The sequence below is a fragment of the Ictidomys tridecemlineatus genome, chromosome 4 (genome assembly GCF_052094955.1).
Source record: "Ictidomys tridecemlineatus isolate mIctTri1 chromosome 4, mIctTri1.hap1, whole genome shotgun sequence".
In the NCBI taxonomy this organism is placed as follows: domain Eukaryota; kingdom Metazoa; phylum Chordata; class Mammalia; order Rodentia; family Sciuridae; genus Ictidomys; species Ictidomys tridecemlineatus.
In genome coordinates this window covers 101833310-101847048 of record NC_135480.1, presented here as the reverse complement: position 1 = coordinate 101847048, position 13739 = coordinate 101833310, and the positions used below count along the sequence as shown (strand labels likewise).

Below are 13739 nucleotides of genomic sequence, written 5' to 3'. Positions count from 1 at the left end.
CTATACACACAGGAGAAAGAAGAATTTGTTATTTATTTATTTTGGTGCTAGGATTGAACTCAAAGCTTTGCATACATTAGGCAAGCACTCTTCCTACTGAGCTACATTCCCCATCCTTTCCTTTATTTTTGCAGTATTGTGAATTGAACCCAGGGGTACTCTATTACTGAGCAACATCCCCCCCCCCCCCCCGCCTTTTAATTTTATTTTGAGACACAGTCTAAGTTGCTGATGCTGGCCTGGAACTTGCAATCCTCCTGCCTCAGCCACAGCCACAGCCACTGATGAGCAGGTTTTTTACTAACTTATCCAGATTTCTCTCTGATCATACCCTTCAATACTTCCAGGAGGGGTTCCCAGACTACAGGCACTAGACTAGAGGTTTCTTAATGTCTTCACAGGAAAGATAAACCTAAACTTATGTAGCTATGTACTCTCCCACCCCCAGTACAGGAGATTGAACCCAGGGGTTACTCTACCACTGAGCTACATCCCTGGGACTTTTTATTTTGGGAAGGTCTTGTTAAATTGCCCTAGCTGCCCTCAAACTTGCACTCTTCCTGCTCAGCTTCCTAATTTGCTGAGATTACAGGGGTATGCACTGTGTCACCCTATCTATGTGCTTTTAATCCTGGGATACAATCAGACAAATCTTCAGAGAGAATCTCTGTGTACTAATCCTTAAAGTGGATTCTGAACTTTTATAGGGCCCATTATAAGTTTCAGAGATTTAAAATGCTTTTTAAAAAAGTTTTTGAACTGATAGAATACAGAATTCTTTATGGGACAGTTGATAGTCCCTTCCTACAATAAAAGAAAGAACTAAGAGAGTACTCTGGGAGCCTCACCTTGCTATCATAATACTTCTCCCGCTTGTCAGTCTGGATGGAGCGGATGACGTTGCCAGCATATTCAATGACCATCTCTCCAGCATCTATGTTTCTCTTGCAGAAAAGCCCCCGGCCATGGATGGGAGACCTAGGACAGAAGGTGGAACAAAGAGCAGGCACAGAGCTTCAAGTAAGGTTAAGTGAATGAACAAACCATTGGGAACTCTAGACCTATTAGTTCTGCAGGAAAGACAGACACCTAAGAGAGAGAGAGAGAGAGAGAGAGAGAGAGAGAGAGAGAGAGAGAGAGAGAGAGAGAGAGAGAGTTGGATCCCACCTGATTTACGTATTAGCTATGCCAATGGATGGGCAAAGATTAAAAATTTCTCCATTCTGTATCCCACTAGAAGTAGTAGCAGTCTAATTATGTCAAATTCCTTGTTCAACACAAGGAGTGCCAGGTCCCAGGATATCAGGTTTAGTTAAAAATATCTATAAAAACCTTGCTGAATGAAGAAGGTAAGTCCAGCATTTGATCCTCTTTATTTTAGAAAACTTTTATTAGTTTTCTGTAATTATTTCTAGGATTTTAGCCATACCTGTAGACACCAACTGCTTCCTTAGATGTCTTTTTTAAGTGCCGGAAACGCATAGGCATTGGCAGGTCCATGCTAGTTGCCCTCCTAAAAGACAAGGCATAATTCTAATGAATTCTCTTCAGGAAATGTTTTTTGTCTTGAATCAAAGTACCCTAGAGAATATGAATATACTGGTTGATCAATGCCAAGCATAATAAACGCCTAATAAAATGCACTCCTCCCCTTTTAGTACTAGGGATCAAATCCAGGGGTGCTTTACCACTGAGTCACATCCCCAACCCTTTCTATTTCTTGTTTTGAGACAGGGTCTCACCCAATTGCTTAGACTGGCCTGGAACTTGCAATCCTCCTGCCTCAGCCTCCTGAGACACTAGGATTAAATGCCTGGCTGAGGCACATTTTTAATATATACAACAGTATTTTCTGACCATGATGACTATGGTGAGACATCTAAAACTGATAGCACAGACTATAAAGTAAACATGCTTCTTACAAAAAAAAAAAAAAAAAAAGAGGGCTGGGATTGTGGCTCAGCAGTAGAGCACTCGCCTAGCATGTGCAAGGCCCTGGGTTCGATCCTCAGCACCACATAAAAATAAATAAATAAAATAAAGATATTGTGTCCAACTAAAAAATAAATATTTTTAAAAATAAAAAAAGAGAGAAAATATGCACCTTATAATTATTAAGTTTCTTCTAATTTATATTCCTCTCTTTACTAGCTTGTTACTATTACTGCTTCAGTCTTCTTCAATGTAGCCAGGAAACTTGTGATTCATGAAAAACTACACAGTGCCCTGAAACACTTAGGTAAAAGGAAAGAAGGGTACCCTCTCCATGTAAGACTTACCGAGCTGACTTTAGCTGTACCTCTTCCTCTTCCTCATCATTTGGGTTGTATTCAGGTGGCTGTCGATGTTTAGAAGCCAGGAAGTTAAACATGTCAAATGCTGACTTCCTGGAGTCAAAAGATCAAAACATATTTAGAGAAATGCTTTAATAAAGTAGTATGTAAGACAGTGGTATCATCAGTGGAAATCTCAGAGTGCATGGGGAAATAATTGTATCATTAGATAACTCCAAACTGTTTCCACAAAAAAAGAAACTTGCCTCAGGTGGACTTCAGCCCTGGCTGAGCCATGAGGGTTTAAGGGGGGTTCATTGGCCTCCTCAGGTTTGTGGAAACGGAATTTATAATTCCGACAGTGCTTGGCACCAGATAGCTGCTCAATCAGGAATACAACTGCATCGTGGAGAATCCCCAGCATCCTCAAACCGTTAACACCTGTAGAACAAAAGGCACCTAGATGGTGAGGCATGCAGCCAACAGGAAACTGCACAGAACTAATGAAATGCCTTGTAGAGAGAAACTCTGCCAGAGTATGCTCAAGAAATCAGCATTAGATAGCTGTTAAAATAATGCTGGTACAGATCTATCAATACTGAAAACATTCATGATAGATGGCTAAGGGAAAAAGTATGCCACCAAACTGAACTGTTTTCTATATGCTCTATACACAGAAATGCGACATGCATTATACTATTTCATGCTCATAATAGCCACCCAAGGCAGGAGTTACTAGCTGCTGCTGCTGCTATTTTGTGATACTAGGGATTGAACCCAGGGCATTGTGCATAACAGGCAAGTACTCTACCATTGAGCTATACCCCCAGCTCATTACTAACTTTACTTTAAGGGGAGTAGACCTAGTCTCAGAATTTAATACACCCAAGATCAAAGAGCTAGTGTGTGAAGATTTAAACCTTAGATTGTATAAAACCAAATACAATTCCATTTTTATTTATAAGCAATGGACATAGGTTCTGTAAGCTGATATGTACACAGGTATCTCAATAACTTTTTTAAATATTTATTTATTTATTTTTTAGTTTTCGGCGGACACAACATCTTTGTATGTGGTGCTGAGGATCGAACCCGGGCCGCACACATGCCAGGCGAGCGCGCTACCACTTGAGCCACATCCCCAGCCCTCTCAATAATTTTTGAAAGGAACATTAGCCACATCCCTAACAGCACAGAGCTTTTCTATGATGTATAGTGAATGCAAGGAGTAACACACTTAATAGCTTCTTTGTTTTTTGCTCAGATATGTGTACAAACCACACAAGGTGAAAAATGTAAAGCTTTAGTAGACAGTATTGTGGAAACTCTTAGAGGGAACAATCTATAGTCAAATACCACATAACAATGCTTCAGTCAACAACAAATTTTTTTTTTTTGTAGTTGTACATGGACAGAATGCCTTTACTTTATTTGTTTATTTTTATGTAGTGCTGATGATCAAACCCAAAGCCTCACACGAGCTAGGCAAGTGCTCTGCCACTGCACCCCAGCCCCCAAAACAACACATTTGATGGCAAATATGATGGTGGTCTCCTGACATTACATTGGAGCTGAAATATTTCTACCCGCCAATGACAAAGCAGCTAACATTACAACCATCATAGTGCCATGTTCCATGTCTGTGGTGATGCAAATCTCCACAAACCTACTGCACTGCTTGTCACATAAAAGTATAGCATATACAATTATGTACAGTGCAGAATACTTGATAATGATAATAAATGATGATTTCTGGTCTATGCATTTATTCTCCTATACTTTTTAGTGTTATTTTGGAATGGATTCCTACTTATAAAGAAAAAAAAAGTTAATTTTAAAACAGCCTCGGGCAGCCCCCTCAGAAGGCATTCCAGAAGGTCTTGCTCTCATAAAAAAAGGATAGCTTCATGTGTTACTGCCCTTAAGTACTTCCAGTAGGACAAGATGTGAAGGTGGAAAACCGCGTGCGGTGATGTGTTTATATAGTTTTTTTTTTTTGGTGGTGCTGGGGATTGAACCCAAGGCCTTGTGTATGCGAGGCAAGCACTCTACCAACTAAACTATGTCCCCAGGCCCTAGTCTTTTTTTTTAATATTTGTTTTTCAATTGTAGTTGGACACAATACTTTTATTTTATTTATTTCTATGTGGTATTGAGGATCGAATCCAGGGCCTCGCACATGCTAGGCGAGTGCTCCACCCCTGTTGCCACAACCCCACCCTATATAGTTTTTTTAACATAAAACCTTTTAAAATAGAAAAAAATTAAAGAATAAGGATATGGAGAAAAATATTTTTTAATACAGCTGTATAACATGTATTAAGCTCTAAAAGTTAAAGTTAAAAAAGTTACAGAAATATGGGGGAGATGACAAGAAAAAAATTACAGTTAAGATAAGGTTATTTATTATAGAAGATAAATACTTTTTTTTTTTTAAGAGAGAGTGAGAGAGAGAGGGGGACAGAGAGAGAGAGAGAATTTTAACATTTATTTATTTTTTCTTAGTTCTTGGCGGACACAACATCTTTGTTTGTTATGTGGTGCTGAAGATTGAACCCGGCCCCACGCACGCTAGGTGAGCCCCAAGATAAATACTTTTTATCTACATTTTTTAATGTTGGGGATTGAACTCAAGGCCTCACACATGTTAAGTATAATGTATTCTATAAGTGTAATCAAGCTTCACCCCCTGCTCAAGAAAAAATAATTAAAAATATTATTTAATGGGGATGTGGCTCAAGCGGTAGCACGCTCCCCCGCCAAGCGTGCAGCCCAGGTTCGATCCTCGGCACCACATACAAACAAAGATGTTGCGTCCGCCGAAAACTAAAAAATAAATATTAAAAAATTCTCTCTCTCATTCTCTCTCCCTTTTTTTTAAAAATGAATTTAGTATAGACTAAGTTACAGATTTTATAAAGTCTACAATTATGTCGTAAGCTTTTATATGCACTCACTACTCAAACTATTGTATCAATCAATCCTAATGCTTTGGGGGCTCGGGATGTGGCTCAAGTGGTTGCGTGCTTGCCTGGCATGCATGCGGCCTGGGTTCGATCCTCAGCACCACATACAAAACAAAGATGTTGTGTCTCCCAATAACTAAAAAATAAATATTAAAAATTCTCTCTCTTAAAAAAAAATCCTAATGCTTTGGACTTTTTGTAATGCAAGATGATAAATTATCTTACTGTTTAAATCACTTAAGAGTTGGAGTTTCTATATGTACAGAACATAATGGTCAAAAAAGGACAAAGAGGTGACTCTGAGCAGAAACTTGAAGGATTAACAGGAGTTTGTCAAGCACAAAAGAGAAATTGGGGAAGACAAGAGATGAAGGAGAGCAGGCCATTCCTGGTGGGGGAAGTGCATGATGCACTAATGTGAAAACATGTAATGTACATAGTAATAATTATTAGGGTACACAGGTCAAAAATTCAGCTTTCTCAGCAGTGAGCCCTGAGATTCTGATCCACATTTTCAGACCACACATTAAGACACACTGATGGATATAAACAGAGGACCCTGAATGGTGAGGAAAGTGGTGAGAGCTTAGGCCGAACAGATGGTGCAGGCTGAGCAGGATCTTATCATGCGAGGATTCAAACTGGAAACCTCAGGAGAGCAGGGCCAATCTACTTCTACACAGGATTATATCCTTAGTGCTCACCATGGTGCTGGGCACATCACAGATGTTCAATACCTATTCATTAACAACAAATACTTAAGAGATGAAGATTTGGGGGCTGAGGTTGTGGCTCGGTGGTAGAGCACTAGCTTCAAATGTGTAAGGCACTGAGCGCGATTCTTAGCACCACATACAAACAAATGAATAAAATAAAGGCCCATCAACAACTAAAAGAGAGAGAGAGAGAGAGAGAGAGAGAGAGATATGAAGATTTTGTTCTACAACCAGTATATTTGTAAACAGTAAGAGGATTTTGAGATTCCTCTGATGACAACAAATACTATACAGAAGGAGAAAAGGGAGTCTGAGGCACTAGTTATAAGGGATCTTAACATTACAGGTGAGAAAATATTGGGGAAGAAAAAACAGATGGGAATGATAAAGAAAATGAGGATGTCAGAATTGAATGGAGTTGTCTGAGCTGCGCTCTGGGGAATGGTGGAACAGCAGAAGGATTGAATCACAGATACAATGTGAGAACATGGGAACTGCTGAAAAAGTCCAGGGAATATGCAGAGTGAGAAGAAGAAGCCGGGCACCCAGGAAAATCCTAACTTTTTCTTAACTCATTTGCCATCTGTTCTTTTAAAAAATTAAATGTAAGTGAGCTAGTTTTTAAAAAATTTATAAGGGCTGGGGATTTAGCTCAGTTGGTAGAGTGCTTGCCTTGCATGCACAAGGCCCTGGGTTCAATCCCCAGCAAAACACACACACACACACACACACACACACACACACACACACACACACACTAATATTGGAGGGCTGTGGTTGTAGCTCAGTTGTAGAGCACCTGCATAGCATATTTGAGGCACTGGGTTCGATCCTCAGCACCACATAAAAATAAATAAAAATAAAGGTACTCTGTCCATATACAACTAAAAAATATATTTATAAAAAATAATCATGGAAATAAAGTGAAACAGTACAAAGAAGTAGAGTTGCCTATTCTAATTCTCCAGGTCTCACTTCTCAGAGGCAACCACTGCTACATATATAATTTAAAAGTCTGTATCAGATTTAAAAGACTATGACCATATGAGATACACACTGTTATCAACATGCCTTTTTAATCAGATTACTTTAGACTTTTTTCTAAATTCCCGTACTGAGGAGTATTTGAGTTGCTTCCAGTTTGGCTCATTGTGGTTTTATTTTACCTCCTTTTTAAAGCTGAAATAGTTTCTCATTGATACTAGGCTTCAAATGATGTAACCTAAAATTTTTTAGTACTTTTGTTTGAAGTGAACATGAAGGATTTTAATTAATCTAACACAGAAACGATCCATTGACTTTTTTTTTTTTCCCAATATTTATCTCTACCCCTCCTATCTTCTTTCAAATTGGTCCTGGGAAGGTAGGTGAAAAGGTATTTAAAAGAATTTTTTTGCTGGGTATGGTAGCACACACCTATGATCCCAACTACTCCAGAGGCTGAGGCAATGAGGAATTCAAATCCAAGGCTAGCCTAGACAATTTAGTGAGATCCTATCTCAGAATAAAAATGGATTGGGGGTGTAGCTTTATGGTAGAACACTTCTGGGTTCAATCCCAGTATCACACACACACACAAATCTTTAAAAAAAGAAGTATTTACCTATGATACTTTAGTTTTTTCTTTTAACAAGGAAGAGAGGGTAAGTATTTCAAATACATATTACAAAATATTAATATTTGTTAATTTTAGATGGCAGGTACTATTACACAGCCTGTGTATTGTTTTAATCTTTGTGTGTGTGTTTTTTTTTTTTTCCTTTCCTTTTGCAGTGCCAGGGATCAAATCCAGTATTGCTTTGCACATACTAGGCAAATGCTCTACCACTGAGCTAATCTTCAGTCTTCAGGATTTTTTAAAAGTCAAAGACCAGGGGCAGTGGCACATGCACGTATTTCCAGCAACTCAGGAGGCTGAGACAGAAGGATTACAAGTCTGAGGTCAGCTTCAGCAAGGTAGTGAAACTCTGTCTCAAAATTTTTTAAAAATAATAATAACAAAAAGGGGATATAAGTCAGTGGTAAAGTGCTCTTAGATTCACTCCTCAGTACCAAAAAAAGAATCTAATAGGTGACTTATCTCCCACAAAATACAAATGGTCAATAACATGAGAAGATAATCTCACTTAATTTTTAAATGCATATTAAAATATGATTCCATCTTGATTAACAAAGATTCAGAATTTGGAAATAGTATAGATAAGAACGGAGAAGGTAGGGCTAAGTGAGGTGGCACACGCCTGTAATCCCAGCTGCTGGGGAGGCAGAGGCAGGAGGATCCCGAGTTCAAAGCCAGCCCCAGCAAAGATGACGGTGTTAAGCAACTCAGTGAGACCCTGTCTCTAAATAGAATAAAAAATAAGACTGGGGATATGGCTCAGTGGTCGAGTGCCACTGAGTTCCATCCCCTGTTCAAAAAAAAAAAAAAAAAAAAAAAAAATCCACAATGAGGAGTTGGGGATGTAGTTTACTGGTAGAGAACTTGTCTAGCATGCTTGAAGCTCTGGGTTCAATCCCTAGCACCCCCGCCACACACACACACATACACACACACATCATGAGGTACTATTTTAAATTAACTAGAATATCTAAAATATAAAAAACAGACAATATCAAGTTTTGACAAGGATATGGAGAAACTGGAACCTTTGTATACTGCTGGGAACATGAAATGGTGTAGCTACTCTGGGAAAAAAGAATTCTGTAGTCCTTTTCATATAAACCAGCAATGCCATTTCTAGGTACAGACCCAAGAGAAATAAAAACAGATTTGTACAAAAACTTGTATGTCAATAATCATTAGCAAGAATAAGAAAGTAAAACAACAAACAACCCCAAATATCCATCAACTGATGAATGGATAAGCAAAGTATATTCACACAATGGAATATTATTTGGTAATAAAAAGGAGTGGATTACAACCAGAGTAATGAAAAATTGTGCTCCATATGTGTACTATGCTTGAAATGCATTCAGGCTGGAGTTGTGGCTCAGCAGCCGAGCGCTCATCTAGCACATGTGAGGCCCTGGGTTCAATCCTTAGCACCACATAAAAATAAATAAAATAAAGGTATTGTGTCCAACTACAACTAAAAAAGAAAAAAATAATTAAAAAAAAAGATACATTCTGCTGTCATGCATAATAAATTAAAAGAAAAAAAAATTTTAAAAGGTGGTGGTGAAATGGGCTGAGGATATAGATCAATTGGTAGAGTGTTTGTCTTACAGGCACAAGGCCCTGGGTTCAATCCCCAGCACCGCACTTAAAAGAAAGAAATAGGAGTGGAATATGAATTCAATGTTACAGCAGGCAGGAATGAATCTCTCTCTCTCTCTCTCTCTCTCCCCCTCTCGGCTTTTTTTTTTTTTTTTTTTTTGGTGATAGGGGTCAAACCCAGGCCTTCACAAATGCTAATCCCATGCTCTACATTGAGTTATACTCCCAGCTGAAGAAGGAGCCTTGAAAGCATTATGTGAAGTGAAAAGCCAGTCACAAATATATGATTTCCATTTATATGAAAAGGTCTAGAACATGGTGTCAGGGGAAAGAGATGGGGAATTGACTAATAATGAGCAGGGGTTCCTTTCAGTGACTATGAAAATATTCTGGAGTTATAAGGCAATGATGGTTGAGCAATTCTGTGAATACATAAAAACCACCAAATTATATATTTTAAATGGATGATATGTGAATTATATCTCAAAGCTGTGAAAAATACTTTTTTTAAAAAAGTTTTTTTTAATTTTATTAATAGAATCAATTCTATGGCTGAGACTAATAAGTTGACAGAATATTCTGAGGGAGGAGTAAAATAATTGCTCTAGTCATTACCTGCAAATGAGAGCTGCTTCAGGCGGGCATTTGATCGAGCTTCCTGGACTTTATCTGTCAGTGATTTCCAGGCATCTAAAAGAAATTAAAAGAAAACTGTAGGCTACAAGATATTCATGCCAACATCTCTTAATACTAACAGTATGCACAGGCATTATACTTAGAATCCCTATAGTTGGAGCACATACCCTGTTCAGACAGTGTTTTGTTGTTTTCTTATGGTTTTAATCAATTGGGTGCATGGGGAAGTAGCTGGGAAGTTACAATAGCCATCTGTGTTCCCTTCTTAGGTCACAGAAGCAGTCAGGAGATTTCTGCCCTGAGTCCCTAAAGCATTCGCATTCCCTGGTGGAAGATTGGATGCTACACCTAAACATTTGAAATTAATTGTATTCTGTAACCCTAACCCAAATGGTGAAAAGATGCAACCAGGAATGTGGGTAGTTCATAACCTTAGTTCCTTAAAATTAAGGTCTGGGACTAGAAAACCTTTACAATTACTTTGATTTCTTTTTATTTATTTATTTGTTTGTTAATTCCTTCAACTTCTAACCTAAGATTCTATAACCTTTTAGCTAGGCAAGTGCTCTACCACTGAACTTCAACCCCAGCACTGTACTTCTATAGACCTGCCATTCTACAATTATTTCTCATGTAGAACTCATACTTTTGGCTGGGCATGATGGCACATGCTGTAATCCCAGCAGTTTGGGAGGATGAGGCAGGAGAATTGAGAGATTAAAGCCAGGCTCAGTAATATAGTGAGGCCTTAAGCAACTCAGTGAGACACTTGCTCTAAATATAACATTTAAAAAGGGCTGGGGAGCTGGGGATGTGGCTCAAGGGGTAACACGCTCGCCTGGCATGCGCGGGGCGCTGGGTTTGATCCTCAGCATCACATAAAAATAAAATAAAGATGTTGTGTCCACCAAAAACTGAAAAATAAATATTAAAAAATCCTCTCTCTCTTAAAAAAAAAGGGGGGGGGGCTGGGGATGTGTCTCAGTGGTTGAGGCCCCTCTACATTAAAAGTACTAGAGAATTTCAAAGGAAAGATCACTGTTGAGTAACTTAGGGTTATCCAAAAACCCATTGGGATTAATAGGAGACTAAGTTTAAGTAATAGAAATTAGGTTAGGCAAATAAGAATGGGGAGTAGTTTAATCCCCCATACACCCCCAAAAAAGAAGAGCTCACACTTTCTCATACTTTCAAAGTAGCTTTTTTTTCCTCCTTACCTTATTATTATTTGTACTGGGGATTAAACCCAAGGGTACTTTACCACTGAGCACATTTCCCATTCCTTTTTATTTATTTTTTAGAATTTTGAGACAGGCTCTTGCTAAGTTGCTGAAGCTGGCCTTTAATTTGTGATTCTCCTGCCTCAGTCTCCCAAATCACTAGGATTACAGGCATGTGCCATCACACCTGCTCAGAAGAAACATCTTTTGGGGGAGGTAAGGGGTACCAGGGATTGAACTCGGGCACTCAACCACTGAGCCACATCCCCAGCCCTGTTTTGTATTTTATTTAGAGACAGGGTCTCACTGAGTTGCTAGTACTTCGCTTTTACTGAACCTGGCTTTGAACTTGTGATTCTTCCTGCCTCAGCCTCCAGAGCCACTGGGATTACAGGTGAGTGCCAATGAGCCCGGCTTAGAAAAGTCATCTTTGGCTTTGTCCTCTCTACTCCTTATTATCTAAGCAGTCACAAAATGTGTCCATTCTTTCTTTTCCTACATGGGTTTTATTACTTGGCATTTCTATTGTAGTAATACTCTCATGAATGACTTCTTGCCTCCCAATGTCTCCAGTTCAATCTATCTTGTATGGAGCTACACTTTTGAAACTTTGCCTTTATTTTACTCCCCCCAAACTGCAAAGGTCTCAGGGCTTGGCAGTGCACGTCCTCCAAAACTTGTGACAAATTCACCTTCTCAATTTTTCTTTCACTATTACCTGACATGAATTTCAATGTCAACTTCTCATCTGACACCACTCTAAACCTATCATGTGTGATTACATCTATCTTTGTTTACATCCCTTCTTCAAAAGCCCTCCTCCCCATTCCTGTTTGCCTAACCCAATTTCTATTATCTTCTTAAACTCAATCTCCTATTAATCTCCATGGGTTCTTGGATAACCCTAAGTTACTCAGAGTGATCTTTCTTTCCTTTGAGATTCTCTACTCTTTCACCTACATACCAGGGATACCAATATAAATAAGAAAGTAAAATCCTTTATGTTAATTAAGTCATAAAAATGAAAACTTTTACAAAGTAAGGCTTAAGAGAGAGGAACATATAAAATTTAAAATGAGCAAGTGGTAATGATATGTACTCTGTATCATTAACTTCTCACGTGAAATATCTAAGACAAATTTCTAAAGGACAAAGAAAATACATAATGCTTCTTAGTATCCTTCATAAAATCTGGCACAATCTGGCACACCTCAATGACATAATACACATAAGAACAGAGATAGCTGAAACAGGGTCTCTGTTGCTGGGTCTACCTAATTTAACTACTCACCTTCAATACTTTCTGCACAGATTTGAAAGCCATCATCACTTGAAATTTCAAAAACTAGTCCTTTCTTGGGCTTTTTCTCAGCTATGCTTTCCTTCCGCTTTTGTTCTTGCTGGAGCCAAAGCATCAGCGGAGAGCTGAAATTACTTTCTTCTTCTTCTACTGCTTTAGGTTCTATGAGGAGGCAAATGGGAACCAAAGTGGTTGCAATGACAAATGCTTACTGAACACTGATTCTGCAGACTACAAGCACTATCTCTAAGCTAACAACATGTCATTGTTGGTATTACTACTCCCATTCACAGAAAAAAAACAGAGGCTCAAAGACCTTGCCCTCCATCATAGCTAGAAAGTGATTACAACTGTTTTATTGTTTTGTTTTCAACATAAAGTCTTGTAGTTTCTAAAGTAGTTTCTGGTTTGACAGACAATCTGATACTTTTCCCATAAGTAATTGTTCTCGGTAGAGTCAAGGCTAAAAAAAAAAAATAATGGTTAATATGTGAAGTATTTACTATGTCTCAGATTCTCTTTCAAAAACTTCACAGATGAACTCACATAAACCTTATAACAACCCAGCAAAGTAAGTGTTATTACAATCTCCATTTTAAAGGTAAGAAAACTGAGGCAGAGAAAGGAGAATAACAAGCTAATAAGTTCACAGAGCTACTGGGTGGCCAAGTAGGGATTCTAACTCATTTGGCTCCAAAGTCCTCATTCTCAGTCCCCACCCTCCCTTGCCTTCCTCCATCAATAGATGTGTCAGCCCCCTTGCAACATCAGCAAATTATAAGGATGTGACAATAAATCTCATGCCTGGGCCCGTTCTCCACCTTGTTCTCTTCTGAAGACGAGAACCCTCTATCCAGAAGAGAATTCTCTATGGAACAGGGAAAGGCCTTATATTCATGGCTTCTGATCTTGAATGCAGGGCCCAGTTGTTTCCTGACCGAAATTTGTTACAAAAGATGAAAAGCGCTAGGATATGTACCTGGTGGTAGAACCAAAATCCATCTAATAAAATGGTTCTTGGTTTCCTATAGCAACACCTAAGGGATAAAGTCAGATTATCTCTAGCTATTTAAATTTCATTGTTAAAGCCAGTAGAGCAGAAGAGATTTTACAGGCAATGTTTTGTGTCCCTTAGCTGACAGATGATCACAGATTATGTGGTGGAAGAATGCTAGAAGACAGGTGCTGACTTTCTGTCTAACTTCAACCAATCATTTAACTGCTTGAAGCTTAGAGGTAAAGTAGGTAATTTTAATACTCCTAGCTTAAAATTGTGATTCTAACCAATTAGTCACATACCTGTACTTTCTTGCTCATTTGCTGGATTTTGGGTTACTGGAATCTCTGGAATAGCTGCTTGTCTAAATGAAAATAAAACCAGATGTAAGATACAACACCAGCTAGGAATACA

General features: G+C 38.5%; 1 protein-coding gene across 4 annotated transcripts in view; it reads right to left on the bottom strand.

Annotated features, from left to right (window-relative positions):
- The window catches only part of Kmt2a (lysine methyltransferase 2A), an 86146-nt gene that overhangs the window by 5698 nt on the left and 66709 nt on the right, over nucleotides 1-13739 (bottom strand). For all 4 annotated transcript variants that reach the window (XM_078047117.1, XM_078047118.1, XM_078047119.1 and 1 more), the window contains 7 exons: nucleotides 13628-13689; nucleotides 12320-12490; nucleotides 9788-9862; nucleotides 2536-2714; nucleotides 2280-2383; nucleotides 1430-1513; nucleotides 849-978 (listed from right to left, as the gene is read on the bottom strand). In XM_078047117.1, the coding sequence (XP_077903243.1) occupies nucleotides 849-978; nucleotides 1430-1513; nucleotides 2280-2383; nucleotides 2536-2714; nucleotides 9788-9862; nucleotides 12320-12490; nucleotides 13628-13689 (805 nt within the window). The remainder of the gene's footprint in view (nucleotides 1-848; nucleotides 979-1429; nucleotides 1514-2279; nucleotides 2384-2535; nucleotides 2715-9787; nucleotides 9863-12319; nucleotides 12491-13627; nucleotides 13690-13739) is intronic.